General features: G+C 45.4%; 1 protein-coding gene across 2 annotated transcripts in view; it reads left to right on the forward strand.

Annotated features, from left to right (window-relative positions):
• The window catches only part of PIK3CB (phosphatidylinositol-4,5-bisphosphate 3-kinase catalytic subunit beta), a 169,868-nt gene extending 154,005 nt beyond the window's left edge, over positions 1–15,863 (forward strand). For both annotated transcript variants that reach the window (XM_075861286.1, XM_075861285.1), the window contains 6 exons: positions 3,158–3,236; positions 7,102–7,269; positions 7,440–7,563; positions 9,185–9,330; positions 9,564–9,696; positions 13,871–15,863. In XM_075861286.1, coding sequence (XP_075717401.1) covers positions 3,158–3,236; positions 7,102–7,269; positions 7,440–7,563; positions 9,185–9,330; positions 9,564–9,696; positions 13,871–14,008 — 788 coding nt within the window. In that variant the 3' untranslated portion in view covers positions 14,009–15,863. The remainder of the gene's footprint in view (positions 1–3,157; positions 3,237–7,101; positions 7,270–7,439; positions 7,564–9,184; positions 9,331–9,563; positions 9,697–13,870) is intronic.
• The last annotated feature ends 4,618 nt before the right edge of the window (positions 15,864–20,481 follow it).

Genomic DNA, 20,481 nt, shown 5'->3' on the forward strand with positions numbered 1-20,481 from the left:
TGAGGTCGACTCCTCTGGTAGGGTGCTTTCACCGAATGGCACAGTATTTTTTGTGCTTGGCAAAACCTGTAGAAGTCGTGCGGCCAAAACAAGATGGTGCCACTCGGCACCTCTTAAAGCACCCGTACAGGGGCGTAACTAGGAAAGACTGGGCCCCATAGCAAACTTTTGACTGGGCCACCCCTCTAGGTGCAACACGCAGCCCCCCTTATAGATAGTGCCCCCTGTAGATTGTGCCATAGAGCCCCCCAGTAGACCGTGCTATACAGCCCCCCCTGTAGACAGTGTCACACCCCAACTCCCTCTTGTAGATAGTGCCATACAGCCCCCCTGTAGATATCGCCATAAATCCCCCCTGTAGATCGCGCTATACAGCTCCCCGTGTATATAGTGCCACGAAGCCCCCTCCATTGTATATAGTGCCACACAGCCCCCCTTTAGTAGTGCCACATAGACCCCTGTAGATAGTGCCACACACAGCCCCCCTTAGTAGTGCCACACACAGCCCCCCCTTAGTAGTGCCACACACAGCTCCCCTTAGTAGTGCCACACACAGCCCCCTCTTAGTAGTGCCACACACAGCCCCCCCTTAGTAGTGCCACACACAGCCCCCCCTTAGTAGTGCCACACACAGTCCCCCCTTAGTAGTGCCACACACAGCCCCCCCTTAGTAGTGCCACACACAGCCCCCCCTTAGTAGTGCCACACACAGCCCCCCCTTAGTAGTGCCGCACAGCCCCCCTTAGTAGTTCCGCACAGCCCCCCTTAGTAGTGCCGCACAGCCCCCCTTAGTAGTGCCGCACAGCCCCCCTTAGTAGTGCCGCACAGCCCCCCTTAGTAGTGCCGCACAGCCCCCCTTAGTAGTGCCGCACAGCCCCCCTTAGTAGTGCCGCACAGCCCCCCTTAGTAGTGCCGCACAGCCCCCCTTAGTAGTGCCGCACAGCCCCCCTTAGTAGTGCCGCACAGCCCCCTTAGTAGTGCCGCACAGCCCCCTTAGTAGTGCCGCACAGCCCCCCTTAGTAGTGCCGCACAGCCCCCCTTAGTAGTGCCGCACAGCCCCCGTTTGTAGTGTCACACACAGACCCCTGTAGCCAGTGCCACACACATACCCCTGTAGATTGCGCCACACGGCCCTCCCCCTTGTAAATAGGGCCATACATACCCCCCCTAGTAGATAGTGCCACATAGCCCCCTAAGTAGTGCCACACAGCTTCCCCATTGTGTATAGTGCCACCCTGCTGCCCCTTGCATATAGTGCCATAATGCTCCCCCCCCCTTGTATATAGTGCCACCCTGCTTCCCCCTTGTATATAATGCCACCCTGCGTCCCCTCCTTGTATATAGTGCCACACAGCCACCCCAAAGAAAAATATATATTGTCCTTGCCTTGCCTCGTTCACATGACGGACGGAGCGCTGCACAGGCTCCAGTCAGAACACATCCGCTGACCAGCGTGTTGCAGTGACGTCATAACGCCGTAGATATCGCCATAAAGCCCCCCTGTAGATCGCGCTATACAGCTCCCCGTGTATATAGTGCCACGAAGCCCCCTCCATTGTATATAGTGCCACACAGCCCCCCTTTAGTAGTGCCACATAGACCCCTGTAGATAGTGCCACACACAGCCCCCCTTAGTAGTGCCACACACAGCCCCCCTTAGTAGTGCCACACACAGCCCCCCTTAGTAGTGCCACACACAGCCTCCCCTTAGTAGTGCCACACACAGCCCCCTCTTAGTAGTGCCACACACAGCCCCCCCTTAGTAGTGCCACACACAGCCCCCCCTTAGTAGTGCCACACACAGCCACCCCTTAGTAGTGCCACACACAGCCCCCCCTTAGTAGTGCCACACACAGCCCCCCCTTAGTAGTGCCACACACAGCCCCCCCTTAGTAGTGCCACACACAGCCCCCCCTTAGTAGTGCCGCACAGGCCCCCCTTAGTAGTGCCGCACAGGCCCCCCTTAGTAGTGCCGCACAGGCCCCCCTTAGTAGTGCCGCACAGGCCCCCCTTAGTAGTGCCGCACAGCCCCCCTTAGTAGTGCCGCACAGCCCCCCTTAGTAGTGCCGCTCAGCCCCCCTTAGTAGTGCCGCACAGCCCCCTTAGTAGTGCCGCACAGCCCCCCTTAGTAGTGCCGCACAGCCCCCGTTTGTAGTGTCACACACAGACCCCTGTAGCCAGTGCCACACACATACCCCTGTAGATTGCGCCACACGGCCCTCCCCCTTGTAAATAGGGCCATACATACCCCCCCTAGTAGATAGTGCCACATAGCCCCCTAAGTAGTGCCACACAGCTTCCCCATTGTGTATAGTGCCACCCTGCTGCCCCTTGCATATAGTGCCATAATGCTCCCCCCCCCCCCTTGTATATAGTGCCACCCTGCTCCCCCCTTGTATATAATGCCACCCTGCGTCCCCTCCTTGTATATAGTGCCACACAGCCACCCCAAAGAAAAATATATATTGTCCTTGCCTTGCCTCGTTCACATGACGGACGGAGCGCTGCACAGGCTCCAGTCAGAACACATCCGCTGACCAGCGTGTTGCAGTGACGTCATAACGCCGGTCAGCTCAGGGAGTCTTCCCAGCGCCTTATAGTCTGCAGGCCTAAAGTGGGCTGCAGCCTATAATATTCATTTGGATCTACGTCCAGAGGACGCAGATACAAGTGAATGTGGCTGTCGCTAGCAGCGGAGCCTGGGCCGCCCGGCCCATAAATGTTAGGGGCCTGGCAGTGCGGGCCCCTGTAGTGTTGGCAGGTGGCACGTGCCCCCTCATGCTTCTACAGCGGCAGTTATGCCACTGCACCCATATACTCAAAAATAATACTTCATTTCACACTGGTGCCATGAAGGAGGAGATTATCAAGGTATTACAATAGACAGTAGTTAACAGATCAGCTGGCATCAGGCTACAATCATTTGGATTAAATTATGAAGAACATTATCATCAAAAATACACATATGATGTCCAACATTCTTATTTATATGTATCATTAGGGGATTTATATCTCTTTGGTAATGCTCTGTTCTGTGGGGGCATGATTGACAACTGCTATAATTTTTGAAATACCAGTAAAAGGTAAATTTTTAGTTCCTGTTATGACGTTGTGTGTGGCGAAAAGATCCATTTTACCTGTTTGTCGTCTTGTACAGATTTGCGTCAGGATATGCTTGCTCTCCAGTTACTGCGTCTGATGGACATGCTGTGGAAAGAGTCTGGGCTGGATCTCCGGTAAGCTACTTCCTTAAAGGGGTTGTCCACTACCGGACAACTGATGACCTATCCACCGGATAGGTCATCAGTACATGATCTCTGGGGGTCCGACACCTGGACTGCACCGTTAAGCCACTCCGGCTGCCTCCGGGCATCGGACGTCCATGCCAGAAGCAGATATCTCCAGTCATGGAATAGCGGCCGAGCTGCCGTACTACAGCTCCGCTCCTATTCAAGTGAATAGTATCAGTTCTGCAGTACGACCACTATGCAATGTACGGCGCCAACTGGCTTCGTACATTGCATAATGAGCCATAACATCTGGTGCCTGCAGGCTACCGGAGCAGCTGATCGGTGCAGGGTTCGGGTGTTGGACCCGCACAGGTGATATACGGATAATCTATTTGGTCGATAGGTCATCTGTTGTCCGGTAGTGGACAACCCCTTTAAAGGTCTATAAATTTGCATGCTGTGTAGAACAGACAAATGTCATGTTCAAATGTGTTTATATTGAATACAAAGATGCATGGCCTAATGAATCTGGGCTGTGTGAACTATGTACTGCATGTTTTGTCCATCGGAGGAAGAGTTATTGATTTGAGGTTTGGGGAAGTCTTATGGCCTGTTCACACTTGAGTGTTTTTAAAAGGCAGAAAAATCTTCCTAAAGGAATTTTGAGGCAGATTTTGACCTGCCTGCAAATTCTTGCCTGCCTGCGTTATTCGCTCGCGGCCATTGAGCGCCATGGGCAAAAAAACGCAGCGAAAAATGCTTTCTCTGCCTCCCATTGATGTCAATGGGAGGTCAGAGGCGGAACTGTGGCATGAAAGTGCCGTGGGCAGCTAAAAACCGCTGCGGAAAAAAACTCCTCCACCTTCGGCTATTTTTGTGCCGCTGATTCCAATGCGGTTTTCGCGTCAAAATAGGCGTGTAAAAAAAACTCTGTGTGAACTGGGCCGAATAACTAGGGGGCGACGTAATCAACTTTTTCCTTATGTTTTCTTTGAGTGCATCCCATACATTAAAGTTATCACACAACTTTTCTTGACCTCTTCCTGAGAACTGTGTACATCTGTAGTATTCACTGTGGTCTGACAATGAGATCCCACACATTATGCTGCTGTCCTTGCACACAGAGCACTTTCCTAATCTACAATGACCTGACAGGTGAGAAGTATCTTCGCTCAATTGATCCTTCTCACCCCCACATGTATGACTTGTCCTCCCGTTGACTCCTGTCAGACTGCTCTTGACAAGGATGTTTTTATACTCCCCTCCTGCTTCTCTTGGGATCTCGGCTGTCAGCGCTTGGCCTCTGGAAGGGAAGTTACTGGCCTTACGCCCACAACCTCCATAGTATGTGCGCGACAAAAAACTGGAATAAGGCCAAGTGACCCAATGACCCTGGCAACACTTAGCACTGAGTTGTTACCTCTGCAGAGGACTGTCTGACGCTAGCTGCACTGACAGTCCTGCGCTTTGTTCTCAGAATATTATTCCCTGGAAGGACTCTTGGCAAACTATCATCTTCTTCCGTTCTGCCTACCATGAACGGCCACATCGACACCAGTCTCAAGTTTAGTGTGTGAAAGTTTAGCATAAGCCGTAACTTCTTATTTATATAGCATTATAATTCCATCGATACCCGTTCTTAACGCAGGGGATAGAGGAGGGATTGTGTTCAGAATGTAACCTGTACAGCCTCAAGTGTCTGCCACCATTGAGATTACTCCGTGTTCACTTACATGTATCAGAACAATGCTCTGATTATTTCCAAACCCCCTTCTCCTTGTGAACTTGCTATGGGCAGATTAAAAAATGTATAATAAAACGATTTCAAGACTTATCAAGTTCGTTCAATATGATGATCAGTGAGACAGCGCCCTCTACTGGTGTCGCATAGAATGTATTGTTAGATTCTTTATGTGCACACAAATTACAAACTTTCAACTAAGAACATCCAAATAGTTGCACTGTTCATGTCTTTTATTGAGCACATGGAGTAAACATCCCCAGTACAGAGAGAAAGTTAGTGAACTCTGAATTTAATAACCTGTAGATCCACCTTCAGCAGCAATCACCTTCACCGAACCTTTCCTGTGGCTGCAAATAAGTTTTGTACAAGATTGAGGTGGAATTTTGGACCATTCCCCCTGCAAATGTGTTTCAGTTCATCAATATTTCTGGGATGCCTTGCGTGTACACTCTTCAGGTCATGCCAGAGCATCTCAAGAGGGTTAAAGGGGTTACCCGGGAGTTTTCAAATTGTACAGGGGGGCAGGGGAGGGTATAAAATAATAAACTAACAGGTACTGACTCTTTGAAATGCCCCCTGCCTCAACGCTGACATCCAGTTTGCCGCTGCTCCAGCAGCGGTCCTGTGCCGTTTATGGCAGCATCACTGCTGAGGCTGGCAATTGACTGCAGTAACATGTGACCAAAGCGATAGCGAAGGAACCAGTTTGGGGGTAAACGGGTTGTCATCACTGAAGCGGGGGGCATTTTCAAAGGGTGAGTACCTGTTAGTTTATTATTTTATACCTCCCCCTGCCCTCTTACAAAATTTGAAAACTCCCGGACTTGCATTTTGGAAGGGCGTAGTCAATGTCGTCAGCTTTTTCAACCATTTACTTGAGTGTTTTGGGTCGTTGTCTTGTTGCATCACCTAATGTCTCTTTAGCTTGAGGTCATGTCTGATACCCATATAGTCTCCTGCAAAATGTTCGGATACACCTTTGAATTTATTGTTCCCTCAATGATCGCAAGGCATCCAGTCCCTGAGGCAGCAGAACCGCCCCAAACCATGATGCGCCCTCCACCCTGCTTCACAGTTAGGATGATGTTTTGGTGTTTGTTGAGCAGTGTTCTTTTTCCTCTAAACCTAGGGTTGTGTATTTGTACTAAAAAGTTCCACTCTTGTCTCATCTGTCCATAGAACATTTTTCCAGAAGCATTGTGGAACATCCAGGTAGTCTCAGGCAAATGCGAGATGGGCCTCAATGTCCTTTTTTTTTTTTTTTTTTTAATTCCTTCCTTGAACACCATTCTTTCAGTGTTTTAATAATAGTGGACAAATGAACAGAGATTTTTACAGTTTGTAGAGTCTCCAGTAGGGCTTTTGCTATCACCCTTGGGTTCTTTCTCACCTCTTTCAGGATTTCCCATTGTGCTCTTGGAGTGATCTTAACCGGACACCCAGTCCGAGGGAGAGAAGCAAAATTCCTGAATTTTCTCCATTTCTAGACCATTTGTCTAACCGTGGATTGATGTACACCCAGGTTTTTGGCAATGCTTTTGTAGACCTTCAGCTTCATGAATGTGTGTAACGCGTCTTCTGAAAGTTGTTTGCTGTGAGGCATGGTTCACACTAACCAGTCTTTCTTCAGAAGAACAGATTTGTTAGTAACCAGGCTTTGTGTGCCTTTATTTAATGAGCGATGTACTTGTCAAACTCACACAACCAATTTCATCTCCTTAATTAAAACACCTTTTTCCAATAAGCTCTTGGAGATGTCATTAACTCAGAGGTTCACTTACTTTTTCTCTCTGCACTATGGAAGTTAACTCAATGTGTTCAATAAAATCCATGAATTGTACAACTAGTTGTGTTTTATTAGTTTAGTTGGATTGTGTTCGTCTATAACTGTGACTTGGATAACAATCCGACCACATTTTATTAGTATTCAATGCAGAAATCCCAGTAATTACAAAAGGCTTCCTTACATTTTCTGCAATTGTATTCCACTCAATACTGCATGCACGCTATGTGCAGTAAACAGAGATTCAGACCTTCATATAATTGTTTCTAGTAGTAGTACGAGTAGTAGTATTATTATAGTTAGTAGTAGTATTATTTCAGTACTAATACAATTTTGTGTTTCAGGATAATTCCTTATGGATGCTTGGCAACAGGCGATAGATGCGGCATGATAGAAGTGGTGTCTGCAGCAGAGACTATTGCAGATATCCAGCTTGACTGCAGTAATTTAGCAGCAGCTGCTGCCTTCAACAAGGACGCTCTGCTAAACTGGATCAAAGAATACAATGCAGGGTACATTTATTTTAATTTTATTTTTTTGCTCTTCATTGCTCTGCATACTCAGTCATTGCACTATATATTCAGTGTGTTTAATACTCCTATAAATTTCTAACAATATCATCCATAATTGTGTAAATTCAACCTTCTAAACCTCATCAAACTTTTCTTGCCCTTCTGTATAGAGATGATCTGGAGCGAGCTATTGAGGAGTTCACTCTTTCCTGCGCTGGCTACTGTGTAGCTACTTATGTACTTGGGATTGGTGACAGGCACAATGACAACATAATGGTCAGAAAAACAGGACAGGTACGAAATTGTAATCTTCTCTCGTTGAAATAATTTGTGGCTGTGTGACCTATGACGTGCATATTGGCAAGCATTCTTGGGCCATGCCTTGCTTCTGTAGTACATGTAGAAACACTTGTGTTTTAGATCTACTTTAGACCCTTAGGCTATGTTCACACGGAGTATTTTGGGGGAGGAATATCTGCCTCAAAATTCCGTTTGGAACTTTGAGGCAGATATTCCTCTCCCTGCACGCCGATTTTCGCCCGCGGCCATTGAGCGCCGCGGGCATAAAACAGCGAGATATACGCTTTCTCTTGCCTCCCATTGAAGTCAATGGGAGGTCCGAGGCGGAAGCGCCCGAAGATGGGGCATGTCGCTTCTTTTTCCCGCGAGGCAGTTTTACTGCTCGCGGGAAAAAGACGCCGACGCCTCCCATTGAAATCAATGGGAGGCGTTCTCGGGCCGTTTCTGCCGAGTTTTGCGACGCGGTTTCCGCGTCAAAAAACTCGGCAAAATACCCCGTGTGAACATAGCCTTAGAGCGATGCTATTAGAAGTATGATAATGATATCACAATAAAGACATAATCAACACTGATATCTCTGTACAGGGTCATAAATAAAGTGATGTCACAGCACAGTGGTGATGGACAAAGTGAAGTAATAGAACAGGAACAATAGTTTAGTGATCTCACAATGCAGGAATGATCCACACGGTGATCATAGTAACAATGTGTCACAATTCAGGGATAATGCACCACATGATGTCACAATACGGGAATAACAAACAGTGTTGTCACAGTACTTGGATAATAAACATTGTGAAGTTATAGGAATATAATACACAGTAATGTCACAGTGTGCGAATAATGCGCATAGTGATGTCACAGCTAAAAGCTGAGGCGCACAGTGATGTCACAACAAGAGATAATCAACACTGCATCATAATACAAGGATAATGCACTAAGTGATAGCACAGGTATAATAAACAGCATCATAATACATGGATAATGCACACATTGATGTCACAGTACACGGACCGTTCTTCACAGCGCGATCGTGGTCATGTGCAAGCGCACTTCGAATGCTTTGACACTATTGGGACGCAGCTTTCTGCAGATGAAACATTCTCCCATTGATACAGTGTTTTTTTAAAGGAAGATCTGTCCTCTTATGGATCATTACTTTTTTTCTTGTTGCCTTTAGATGTAGTTAGGGAAGCCTGTCTGTAGACTGCTCTGCCCACCTACATGAGGAGTTTGCATCTCCGGGGGGCCACAATATGGACTCTCTCACCCTAGATAAGGAGCGAGATGTGGAAAGTCAACACTGATGCTTTCCAGGAACTGCAATAATGTGGAATTACTGCAAATGTTATTCATCTCATTCTTTCTAAACTGCTTTATTTTTACATAACAAGGCAGTAGAAGGAATTAAAATATCTGAAAAGACAAATTCACAAAGCAGAGAACTCATCTAAGGCCTAAATAACAAGTTCAGTGTGATCCTTCGAATCTGGATGAACAAGACCCACCAGATGTTGCGCTATCCAACATGATTTAAGATTATCAGACAGATATAGAAAAGATTAGGAGATCAATTCATTTGCCCTGCAAATCATTTTGTATTGTGTTCTTTCAGCTGTTCCACATTGATTTTGGTCACATTCTGGGGAACTTCAAGTCCAAGTTCAAAATTAAGAGGGAGCGCGGACCCTTTATTCTTACGTATGACTTCATCCATGTCATCCAGCAAGGGAAGCCAGGAAACACGGAAAAATTTGGCAGGTAAATTTCTTCTGAAACATGCAAGGATATAGGAATCTCTTGACCCTTGGGTTTATGTTGTACTACTGCAACCCTCCTGCTTGTTCCATTGTTGACTATGACAGACAAGGAATTTTTACTTCGAGGCACCTGCTGAGTGGGAACATGCCTCAAAATGAAAAAAAGAGGTCAATCGTGCATTACAATTGGTCTAACATCACGTACCTTCTCTTATTCTTGTTGCTTCCATGCAGGTTTCGGCAGTGCTGTGAGGATGCTTACCTGATCCTGCGCAGGAATGGAAACCTCATCATTACACTCTTTGCACTCATGCTGACCGCTGGACTCCCGGAACTTAGTTCTGTAAAAGATATTCAGTATGTCAAGGTAATATGAACAGAGTGTTAATTCACACTACAGAGCTTAGTCATGTGCTTACTCTTAATGAAATGGATATTGATAAACATACAGTTGGGCATCTGTACACTACCACAATGGATTTAAAACATAGCAATGAAGATTGTGATCGACGTGTAGACTTTCAGCTTAAAGGGTAAGTAAACTTTTGAAAAACTTTCACCGAATGAGCGCTTTGCCACTTTGTTTCTGATCGACTTTCCTCGGAAGGGCGAGCGAGCGTTGTAGACTCATAGACTTTCTATTGACCTCGTACACCGCTCTGAGGAAAGCTAATCAGAAACGAAAATGCAAAGTGCTCATTCGAGCGCTTCAGCCACTTCGTTTTAGGGATGGTTGGGGGTCTCACTGCTCAGACCCCACCGATAAAAACTTCTGACTCATCACTTTGACTTGTCAAAAGTTTTTCAAAAGTTTAGTTACACTTTAATTTAAGGGGTTTAACAGAAATATTGCATTAACCGTTAGGAATTACATTCACTTTGTACATAGTCCCTCCATTGTCAGTCTCAAAAGTAACTGGAACTGTACCCTCCTTATTTCATGATAAATTAAGGATAAAAGGTCTGAAGTTGATTCCAATTTTGAATTTGGATTCGGTAGCTGTTCATGTGAACTCTAAATATACATTTAAAAAAGGGTGTCCATGCAAGTGAAGGAGGCCATCATAAAGGCTGAGAAACAGAATAAAGCTATCGGAGAGATAGCAGGAACCTTATGAGTGGCTAAATCAACAATTTTGTACATTCTTAAAAAGAAGGAATGCTCTGGTGAGCGCAGCAACACCTAAAGGCCTGGAAGACAACTAAAGTGGATGATCGGAAGAATTCTTTCCTTTGTACAAAAAAACTCCTTCACAACGACTAGCTAAGTCAAGAACCTCTTGAGAAGATAGTTGTATCATTGCCAAAGCCTATAATCAAGAGACTCCTTCATGAATATTAATCCAGAGGGTTTATTTCAAAATGTAAAACACTGGTAACACGCAAGAACAGAAAGGCCAGATTAGACTTCGCTAGAAAACTTTTAAAAAAGCCGTCCAGTTCTGGAACATGATTCTCTGAACAGATAAAATCAAGATGAACTTGTACCCGAACAATGGGAAGAGAACAGTAGAAGGAAAGGAAGGGCTCATGATATATCAACACCTATCACACATGGTGGAGGCTGTGTTATGGCATGGTCATGTATGGCTGCCAATAGAACTGGGTCACTGGTGTTTACTGATGATGTGACTGTGGATTGAAGTAGTAGGATGAATTCTGAAGTGTATAGGGCGAGACTTTCTGCTCAGGTTCATTTAAATTCTGCAGGAATGATAGGATGGTGTTTCACAGTACAGATGCATAATGACACGAAACATACAACGAAAGCAACGCAAGAGCTTTTTAAGGCAAATAAGTAGAATATTCTTCAATGGCCGATTCAGTTCCCTGACCTCAACCCTATTCATAATGCTTACTGAAGACAAAAGTGAAGGCAGAAAGACCCACAAGCAAGCAGCAACTGATGGCGGCTGCAGTAGACAAAGCCTCTCAAGGGAGGAAACGCAGTATTGGATGTCCATGGGTTCCAGACTTTAGGCAGTCATTGACTGCGAAGGATCCTTATATGTATGTTAGTTTGTCCAAGTACTTTTGGTTCTGTGAAAATGGAAGAACCATGTACGAAATGACTAATTCCTAAACGGCTAATGCAATATTTTTGCTAAACCTCTTGATTAAAGCTGAAAGTCTCCACTTCAATCACATCTTCATTGCTTTGTTTCAAATCCATTGCGGTGGTTTACAGAGGCTAAATGATGAAAATGTGTCACTGTTTAAATCCTTTTAGACCCAACTGTATATGGAGCAGACACAAAGCAACAGGCTGTCATCACTCCTAAGAACCACATCTCTTGTAGCTTCTGTTATAACTCCGATTGTTTGCGATTCGTCATCACTTCTCCGGACGTACATTTATACGCTTGGGTTTTGATCTGAACTTGTTCAGGTTTAGTGTTTTTAGAATCTTGGTCCTTCTCAAATTTGCCATAGAAATTTCCCAATTACTTGAAGAACATTACGAATATAAGGCCGAAAGCTGATTCCCTTATTAACTAAACATATAAAACTTAAGGTGCCACCTTGGAACTGCTCATAATAGGGAATTGCTTTGTCAGGAACTTCCTAATATTTATACTTTGCCATTCGCACAATTGTTAAATAGTAATTTGATGATAGATCATAAAATTCCCTTTGTACACGTGGTGTTGGCTGCATTCGGTCTGAGGTTAAAGTAGATTGTCCTAAATGACTGAATATTACCAGGATCATTGAAGGCATAGGTGACATCTATTTATGCCTGCCTCTTAACATTAGTCCTTTTCTTTGAAAATGTCTGGGCTGTAAAAAAAATAAATCTGTCCCTTCATTTTTGGTGGAATGGTCACATTCTTTTATCCGATAAAACTGACATTCTGTTGAAAATTTGATCTATCTTGTTGTATTCTTTAGTCTATAATCTGACATTTATGGTAGCTAATTCAATGTTCTAATTAAGCATTTATCAGACACTTATCCAAGGTCTGAGGTGATAAAAAATAACTATCTATGTTTGTTGGCTGTGATCAGGGAGAATTGCAGTCACACAACCGAATGGTCATACACCAGGTGGTGCGTTTTTATCGGTCTATGTTCAGCTTAAGATGTATGGGCACTGGCATTCATTATCAGAAAAGAGAATTGGTTTCCTTGGATTTTTAGTGGCTGATCCTGTTTTGATTACCACTGGGATGAGCAGCACCAGAGGAGTCCAGATCTGCTGACCCATCCTCCGTTCACACAAATAATATCCCTGTTATATAAGCAGGTTACTGGAGGCAATTACTTCAATGTTTGCCTGTGGCCAGCGTTAGTCATTGGCGCATATGGTAGAGGTGCTATAGGGGGTGCAGAGGTTGCACCACATCGGGGCCTCGTAATCTGAGAGGGCAGAGCGGTCCCTCTACCTCGTAAGCAAAATAATCTACTCACTAAACTCTTCCCCCTCCAATCTATACTTCATTCAGCAGCCAGGCTCATCTTTCTGACCAACCGCTACACCAACGCCTCTACCCTGTGCCAGTCACTGCACTGGTTGCCCATTCACTTTAGAATTAAATGTAAATGTTTTACTCTCGCCCACAAAACTCTCCACAGTGCTGCACTTTTTAACATCTCATATCTGTGCTCTGCGTTCTGCCAACAATCTTAGATTAACATCCACCATAATCCGAACCTCCCACTCCCATCTATAAGATTTTTCTCGTGCTGCACCAGTTCTCTGGAATTCCACTGTCCCAGACAATCAGGTTAATTCCCAACATCCACAGTTTAAACATGCCCTAAAAAAAATTTTTAGACAGGCCTATAACATTCCCTAATCTGACTCCTTTCCTTGACCCCCTATTACATTAGTCATCAAAACCTGGCCTCTCATTCAGCAGTCTCCCCTACTCTCCTTGCACCCTAATACACTTCATGTCTGTCACACACAGATCCTGGCTGGTGACCGGCTCATGCAGCTTTTTGTTACTACCCCATGTGTATAAAAGATGGCCGGACCATTGTACTTAAGCGTTTTTTACATTTTGGGTTACCCCTATTTTCTTATAGATTGCAAGATCTTGTGATCAGCACACTCCCCCCACTTGTCTGATTTATTAATTTAGTTTTGTCACTATGTAATGTCTGATATTGTGTGTATATGCTCCCTCTGAATTTTAAAGTGCTGCGGAATATGTTGGCGCTATATAAATAAAGATTATTATTGCAAAAAAAATACACTTGTATTATAAACTGGGGGCCTGTTAGAGATTTTGCAATGGGGACCAGGAGGTTCAAGTTATGCCGCTGTCATATTGATATTGTCTAGACTCTGGTACCTCACTCAGACAAGTGAAAACTTGATATATAATGGATGATTACTATATAATATTTCTATTATTACCCTCAAACTTCATGTAGTGAGTATAGATGCATACAAGAACTTCTCATGTAGCTAGCTTTGTATCGGTAGATGTCCAATGACATTTTGTATTTGTTATATATGTATATATGTGTGTCATTTTTATGGTTTTTTTTTTATGTATACTTCATTGATATTTTTCATTCCGATTTTTCAGGACTCCTTGGCTCTGGGAAAGACAGAGGAGGACGCACTTAAGCAGTTCCGACAGAAGTTTGATGAGGCTCTAAAGGAGAGTTGGTCAACCAAAGTCAACTGGATGGCGCACACTGTGCGTAAGGATTACAAGTCCTAGCAGCGTAGTGATGACCTGTTCTTTTTCTGTAATGGCCTCGCTTCACATTTGTATCCTGGTACTGGAAAAATGCCACTGTACTATGGAACAGTTGGCCAGCAGCTACCATGGAGAAATGGTGCCTATATTTGTAATGTCAGCTTCGGTTGTCATAGCTCACCCTGACTGAGGGAAACTACTAAAGACCAGCTGGTCAGAAAGGACTAAATGTGAGAAGATGTACTCAATACGAAGACGGTAATGCCAATAATTGTATAGTAGAGCTTGGTGCGGTCACTTCTGATGGACATAAAAGGGATATGACAATGATTGCTTGGCTAACAAGACTTGAGACATAGAATCTCCTTGCACCCGAGCAAGGCTATGGTTTTGCACACGTTGAGTTTTGATATCCTACTTGAGCCCTTTTTTTTATAATCTATTTTTTTAATTGACTTGGTTTTTTGTTTTTTTTTATGAGATTGTGCCACCCGCCTGGCTCAGCCCTTACAAATAGTCCCAGATCATTTTTATTTTACGTCTTTTATTATTTTGTTCAGTACGTGGTAACTGTCAGCTCTGCACTGCCGTGTCTTCATTGAAGGTCGAAAACCTATGGGATTACAGTGTGAGGTGCTTAACAATGAGTGATTATAAAGGTCTTCCGATCGTTCTTCCATTTCCATAGGGGTCTATAGAAATTTGTTGGATCCATTTCTCAGTATTTTGGTATTTTTGCTCATTTTTTAATTATTTTCTTGGCAGAATTATCACTACATATTGCTATCGTTTGGATGCTGTCCCGCCTTACTACACGGAAATCTATATCCCTTTGTGCCATTGTGGGAGACAGTACCGTGGGTATAGACCCTGCCAATCGGGGCTGGCACCACACAATATTAGCTATTCCTGTGCAGGCTATACTTGACCTGGGGAACCAGTGTTAAATTCGTGACTACTGTAGGAAAACACAGAAATGCTTTTTAATGGTAAGGCTGGGGCCATTTTAACATTGCTGAGAAAGTCATTGGACAAGCAGACTAGCATGCTGCTATGAATTCCATCCACCCAGGGCTACATTTCTGCACGATCTTATCTCTATTGTTTGCATTTTTGCAGCATTCGTTTCCACATTGTTGCAATGCAGCCATAAAGCAATAGGTGCTGCAATGCTTCACAATGTCACAACCCGGCGAAATGGTGGGCGATCTCATCACTCCAACCCCAGTAGCAACATCTACCTGTGATGAAAGTTGCTGCACAGTCCCAGATATCGAGATATAGTTTTAGTCTAGCCTAATGTGCTTGAATTTGGGTTCCTTTTCAAAGACGGGAGACTGAGAAGATCAAGCGATACTTGATATGAATATGCAATGCAAAAGACTGAAGTCATATCTGCTGCCAATTGTTCAAAGTGTATGTTTATTGTGTCTGCGAGAATCGAGACTAAATGCAATGTGACTGACTACCAGTAAGATAAGTAAGGCCGAATATAATAAAGAGAGATTTATTTATTCCAACTTTTTTTTTTTTTTTAAAGGAGAAGAGACTATTTTATTATGATTGGACGGTTGTCACATGACTCCAATATTTATTTAAAGCTTGAGAATTGCAGCCTTGCTGTGATTTTCCAAGTGATCGAATGTTCTATTTTGTACAGAATATGTACCTGGCAGCCGCCTCGTTCATGCCGTGCCCTCACAGGAGGCTCCGTGACGCTGCCTGCTTCTGTTGCACATATGTCTTACACTGGAAAACAAGTCTGTGTACATAGGATGGAATATTCCACTGTTTTAATGAGAATGTATCCGCGTTGATTTTACACTGTAAGCAGGACAAAAATCTAATTCAGATTATGAATAAACATAACCTATGTTCTGTCGCCAGAGTCTGATGTGTGTTACCTTTTTTTTTTTAATGGTTTTCAGCCGTTCACTTGATATTGACACATTGTCATTTTCTTTGTTCGATCTACAAGTCAGGGAGGCTAGAACGTAATCAGCCAGAACAGTTTTTTTGTTTTTTTTTATTAGGTCTACGTCCTACACAATTTCTCCCACAAGTCTCACTTTCAATACATAAAAAGCATGCATCGTGCAATATTTATTGTTTCTGAATTATCCCCACAACGCTGTTGTTTTTTAGGGGAGTAATTAGGAGGGAAACCGGGGCGCGTCTACCATTTATGGGAGGGGGATGTTGACCCAGCCGAACAATATCTCAACTAGGTCACTCGGTAAGAAAGCAGCTGATGCAGCAGCCGCCTGGCCCACTTACAAATCTCTGATAAGTAGGCCGGGCGGCTGTTTGATTAGCTGCTTTCTACTAGCTTCTAGGGTGGCCTCTGTGAGGGTGGTATCGCTTTGGTCGGTCTTGCACTGCAGCAGCTCCTGCTTGCTGTGTTCCTTTAGCCTCTTGTAGAGTTTGTGCGGAACCTGTAAGGGTGTGTGGAGACCTCCTGGAGCCCAAAGGCGTACTTCTTGGCTATGTTTTCTCAGCAGTTCTACTATTATAACAGTGCTTGTTGGTGTGCTCCGAGTCCTCCAGCACTCCTATGTAGAGCCTCACCAGCTCCAGCAAGTCCAGCCTTTCAAATACCGAAAAGTTAAATAATCGCGCCTTCATTATTAGGCCTCCTATGAGCCAGAGCAGAGTTCTGCCTGGAGCTCTGCACTCAGCCCCACAGAGGCACACAAACAACAGAATTGGGCTACCTCCATGCACATCATCATGAAGCCAAGGAAGGAGAGGATTTGGCATAATGTAGCCAGGGGAGCAGGCAGTGCCCTCGGACACCCGGTGCAAGTAGGAGGCCTGTAACGTCTTCCATTTGACTATATAGTGAAGCAGGCACAGAGGGGTTGTCTAGCAGCTGCCATCAGGTGTAGCGGCCTGTTCTTCTGACTGGATTAATGTTGTAGTGTTACCCCTGCCTTCTCCATACAGTGATGCTGGCACTGTCCCCAGCTATGTTTCCTCCCCTCTTCCCTTCTGCCTCTTCATCCCCCCCCCTCCCCTCTACATAGAGTTGTCAGAGGTACAATTTGGGAAGATCTCCCGACGAATACCTCTGCTGGAAATATGCAACAGGGGGCTAGGTCAGCCATAGGTTCCTATTGTATTAAAAAAAATAAGTACAACATGTTTTTTTTTTCCTTACTGACTATCATTTTATGGAATAGTATAGTCTACTATGCTTTTCCATACTTTTTTTTTTCTTTTCTTTTTTTTTCTTCAGTATAACGGTTTGGTGGAGGCCACAAGGACACTTGAGTTAAGCCCTGTAGACATGCTAGGAGCTTCCCCGTCGTACACCCTAAGCTTGCAGGAACTAAACTGACACAGCTGCCTCTGCGTAAAAAAAGAAAAACCAAGAAAACAACCGTTGATGCAGCAGTCGTAGTAGTCACGAGATGTCACATCTGTTGTGCCAGCCTGGTGCTGTGGCTGTTTACGTTTAACGTGTACGTCAGGAAATCTCCCGACACACACGTTAAATGTGTGCATAGAACTCACTTAGCCCCGATGGAGGCCAAAAGAGCCTTCGTCGGGTTGGTATACGTCAGTAGTGTACGTTGTTAGACTACGCTTTTCCATTTTGCCGGATCCCGCAAATACAGTATACTACGTGGTATACTTATATATATCTCATATACCACTGTATGGCATCCGTCACAGACCTCCATTAAACCTATGCGTCCGGAAGCTTAAGTGACGTAACTGTCCAAATATGGAGATTATTGCTGCACTGTAGGCACGCACAGTTGCCCTATCCCCCATGACGGCAAGAACTTTACGGGCGGAGTGACAGCCAAATATAGACAGTGACGTCTAGCTTCCCCAGGAACATAGTCTCCGGCCAGAGCGCAAGCGACGCTCTGTCCGGGGACTCCAGCATCGCAAAGCTACTGACATCACAGTCTATATTCCATAGAGAAGTCTACCAAACAAAAGACAACTTCAGTGCAGGTACAGTACTTACATCAATACATATGGTGGTCACCCAGTCAAGAAGACCAGTGGTTGCTATGCAGTCTGAAGATAACCTGCTGAAACACACGTTTTTTCTATACAGGTATTTATGGACATATTTAATCAGATCTGACGGAGTTCAGGTACTTTGGAGGTTTTTCTGCTGCCCCCCTGAAGGATCGTAAAGCAATAGAGCAAAGGTGAGTGTACCCCAAGAAAGCAATTGCACAACAACTCTGGTCCTTTAGGTAGGCCTCATTCTTTTGTTGACATAGTGCTGCATCCAAATTCACAATGTGATTTATTACTAGTTAAGGTTGGATTTTCACACTACGTTTTATCAGGTTTTTTCGTCTTTTTTTATTTTTCCCAACTAGAATTGTGGACTGTCAATCTGCATACAGGTGAGGTTTCATGTGGATACCACATGATGGAACAACGCAGTGTTCTTTAAAGCCCCCATTGTATCAATAGGAAACGTCAAGCAGATCGTCTGATTATTGTGGCATCTCATGCTTCCTATGCCAAGTCAACAGATCGTAGCCCCAGTCTAAATACTGTTGGTACTACTATGTCAGGTTGGGTGTGTGGACCCACTGGGCTGTACCGCCTTAACGGTTTGGCAGCTAGCCAACAGGTCAAAGTTTAAGTTCAAATTGGTGTAACTTCGGACAGCAGCAAGACAGGCTCGGATGAGACTTTGGCAGCAGGCAGACACCAGGCGTGGTGTAACAGGACAGGCGTAGTACTTAGCGCAACTTGACTCCTACGGCACTTGGTTCTGGATAGCACGTGACAGGCTAAAGGTAGCAGGAACGGGAACACTGGGAACTAGGAAACACTAAGGGACCATTTGCAGAGACAAACATAGGTAAATGACGAAAACGCTCAGGCAATGCAGGAAGGGGCTGGGCCCCTCTTATAGTCTAGGGTGCTCATGGGCTAATTTGGTCTTTAATTGACAAAAGGTACCCTCCCCACAGGTTTGCAGAAATGTTCCCTGCTGATCTGGAGATTCCTGTTGGTCTTCGTGCTGCCCGCTCCTATAGTATTCTGGTGACCACAGGTGCTTGCCAGCGGTTGTCATGACCCACCTGGAAGCCCATACAGGAACACTGTAATTCTCTGGTCATCAAGCAAAAGCTGGATTTTCAGCTTGTGGAATTGTAGTTTGAGCCTAGCATCAGTAACAGGAGAACATTTTGAATTCTGCAGAAAGTCAATCCCCCAAAAGTCATCTCCTGGGAGACGTATTTTAGAAATTGACATTAATAGGGTACTGTAAGCAGGGACCCACACTGATTCTGGGAGTAAACGACTCGAAATACACCTGAAAAAACGGTAGCTGAACGCCTACAAACATTTGCCCATTGAAATCAATGGCAAAAATGGCGTTCTGTTCAGACGGGGCGTTTTTTTTAATGCCGCTGTTTTAAAAATGTCACTTTTTGAGCCCTCTTTGGGGCTGGTTTTCATTGTCAATAGAAAAACAGCAGCAAAAACGGCTCCAAAAAACGCCTCACAAAACGTTTTCAGCTTCAAAAACGGCTGAAAAATCAGTAATTTTCAGCCGTTTTTACTTGAGCGTATGAACATACCCTAACCCAGGGGTCTCAAGCACGCAGCCCGCGGGCCGCATGCGGCCCCTGGGGCTGTCATCTGCGGCCCGCGGGACACAGAGCCGCTAGTATCGGCTCTGCTCCGAGACTCTGGAATTCCCTGACATCGCTGTCCACATATGAACAGCGATGTCTGGGGCTTCCCCAGAGCCGGAGTCCCGAGCAGAGCGCTGGTGTCAGCTCTGCTCCGGGACTCTGTGGAATTCCCTGACATCGCTGTCCACATATGAACAGCGATGTCTGGGGCTTCCCCAGAGCCGGAGTCCCAGGCAGAGCGCTAGTACAGGCTCTGCTCCGGGACTCTGTGGAATTCCCTGACATCGCTGCCCATATATGGACAGTGTGTCAGGGTCTTGCCCAGAGTGGAGCAGAGCGCTGGTGTCGGCTCTGCTCCTGGACTCTGTGGAATTCCCTGACATCGCTGTCCACATATGAACAGCGATGTCTGGGGCTTCCCCAGAGTCGGAGTCCCAGGCAGAGCGCTAGTACAGGCTCTGTACAGGCTCTGCTCCGGGACTCTGTGGAATTCCCTGACATCGCTGCCCATATGTGGACAGTGTGTCAGGGTCTTCCCCAGAGCGGAGTCCCGGGCAGAGCGCTATTATCGGCTCTGCTCCTGGACTCTGGGGAAGCCTCTGACATCGCTGTCCATACATCGACAATGATGTCAGGGGATTCCCCAGAGCAGGAGTCCCAGTGATGTCAGGAGCACACCTGGAGTCCCAGGAAGAGCCTACTAGCGCTCTGCCTGAGACTCCAGCTCTGGGCAAGCCCCTGACATCACTGGGGCAGCCTCTACAGAGGGCACTGTGGCAGCCTCTACAGAGGGCACTGTGGCAGCCTCTACAGAGGGCACTGTGGCAGCCTCTACAGAGGGCACTGTGGCAGCCTCTACAGAGGGCA

This window comes from Rhinoderma darwinii, chromosome 4 (genome assembly GCF_050947455.1).
Source record: "Rhinoderma darwinii isolate aRhiDar2 chromosome 4, aRhiDar2.hap1, whole genome shotgun sequence".
Lineage (NCBI taxonomy): Eukaryota > Metazoa > Chordata > Amphibia > Anura > Rhinodermatidae > Rhinoderma > Rhinoderma darwinii.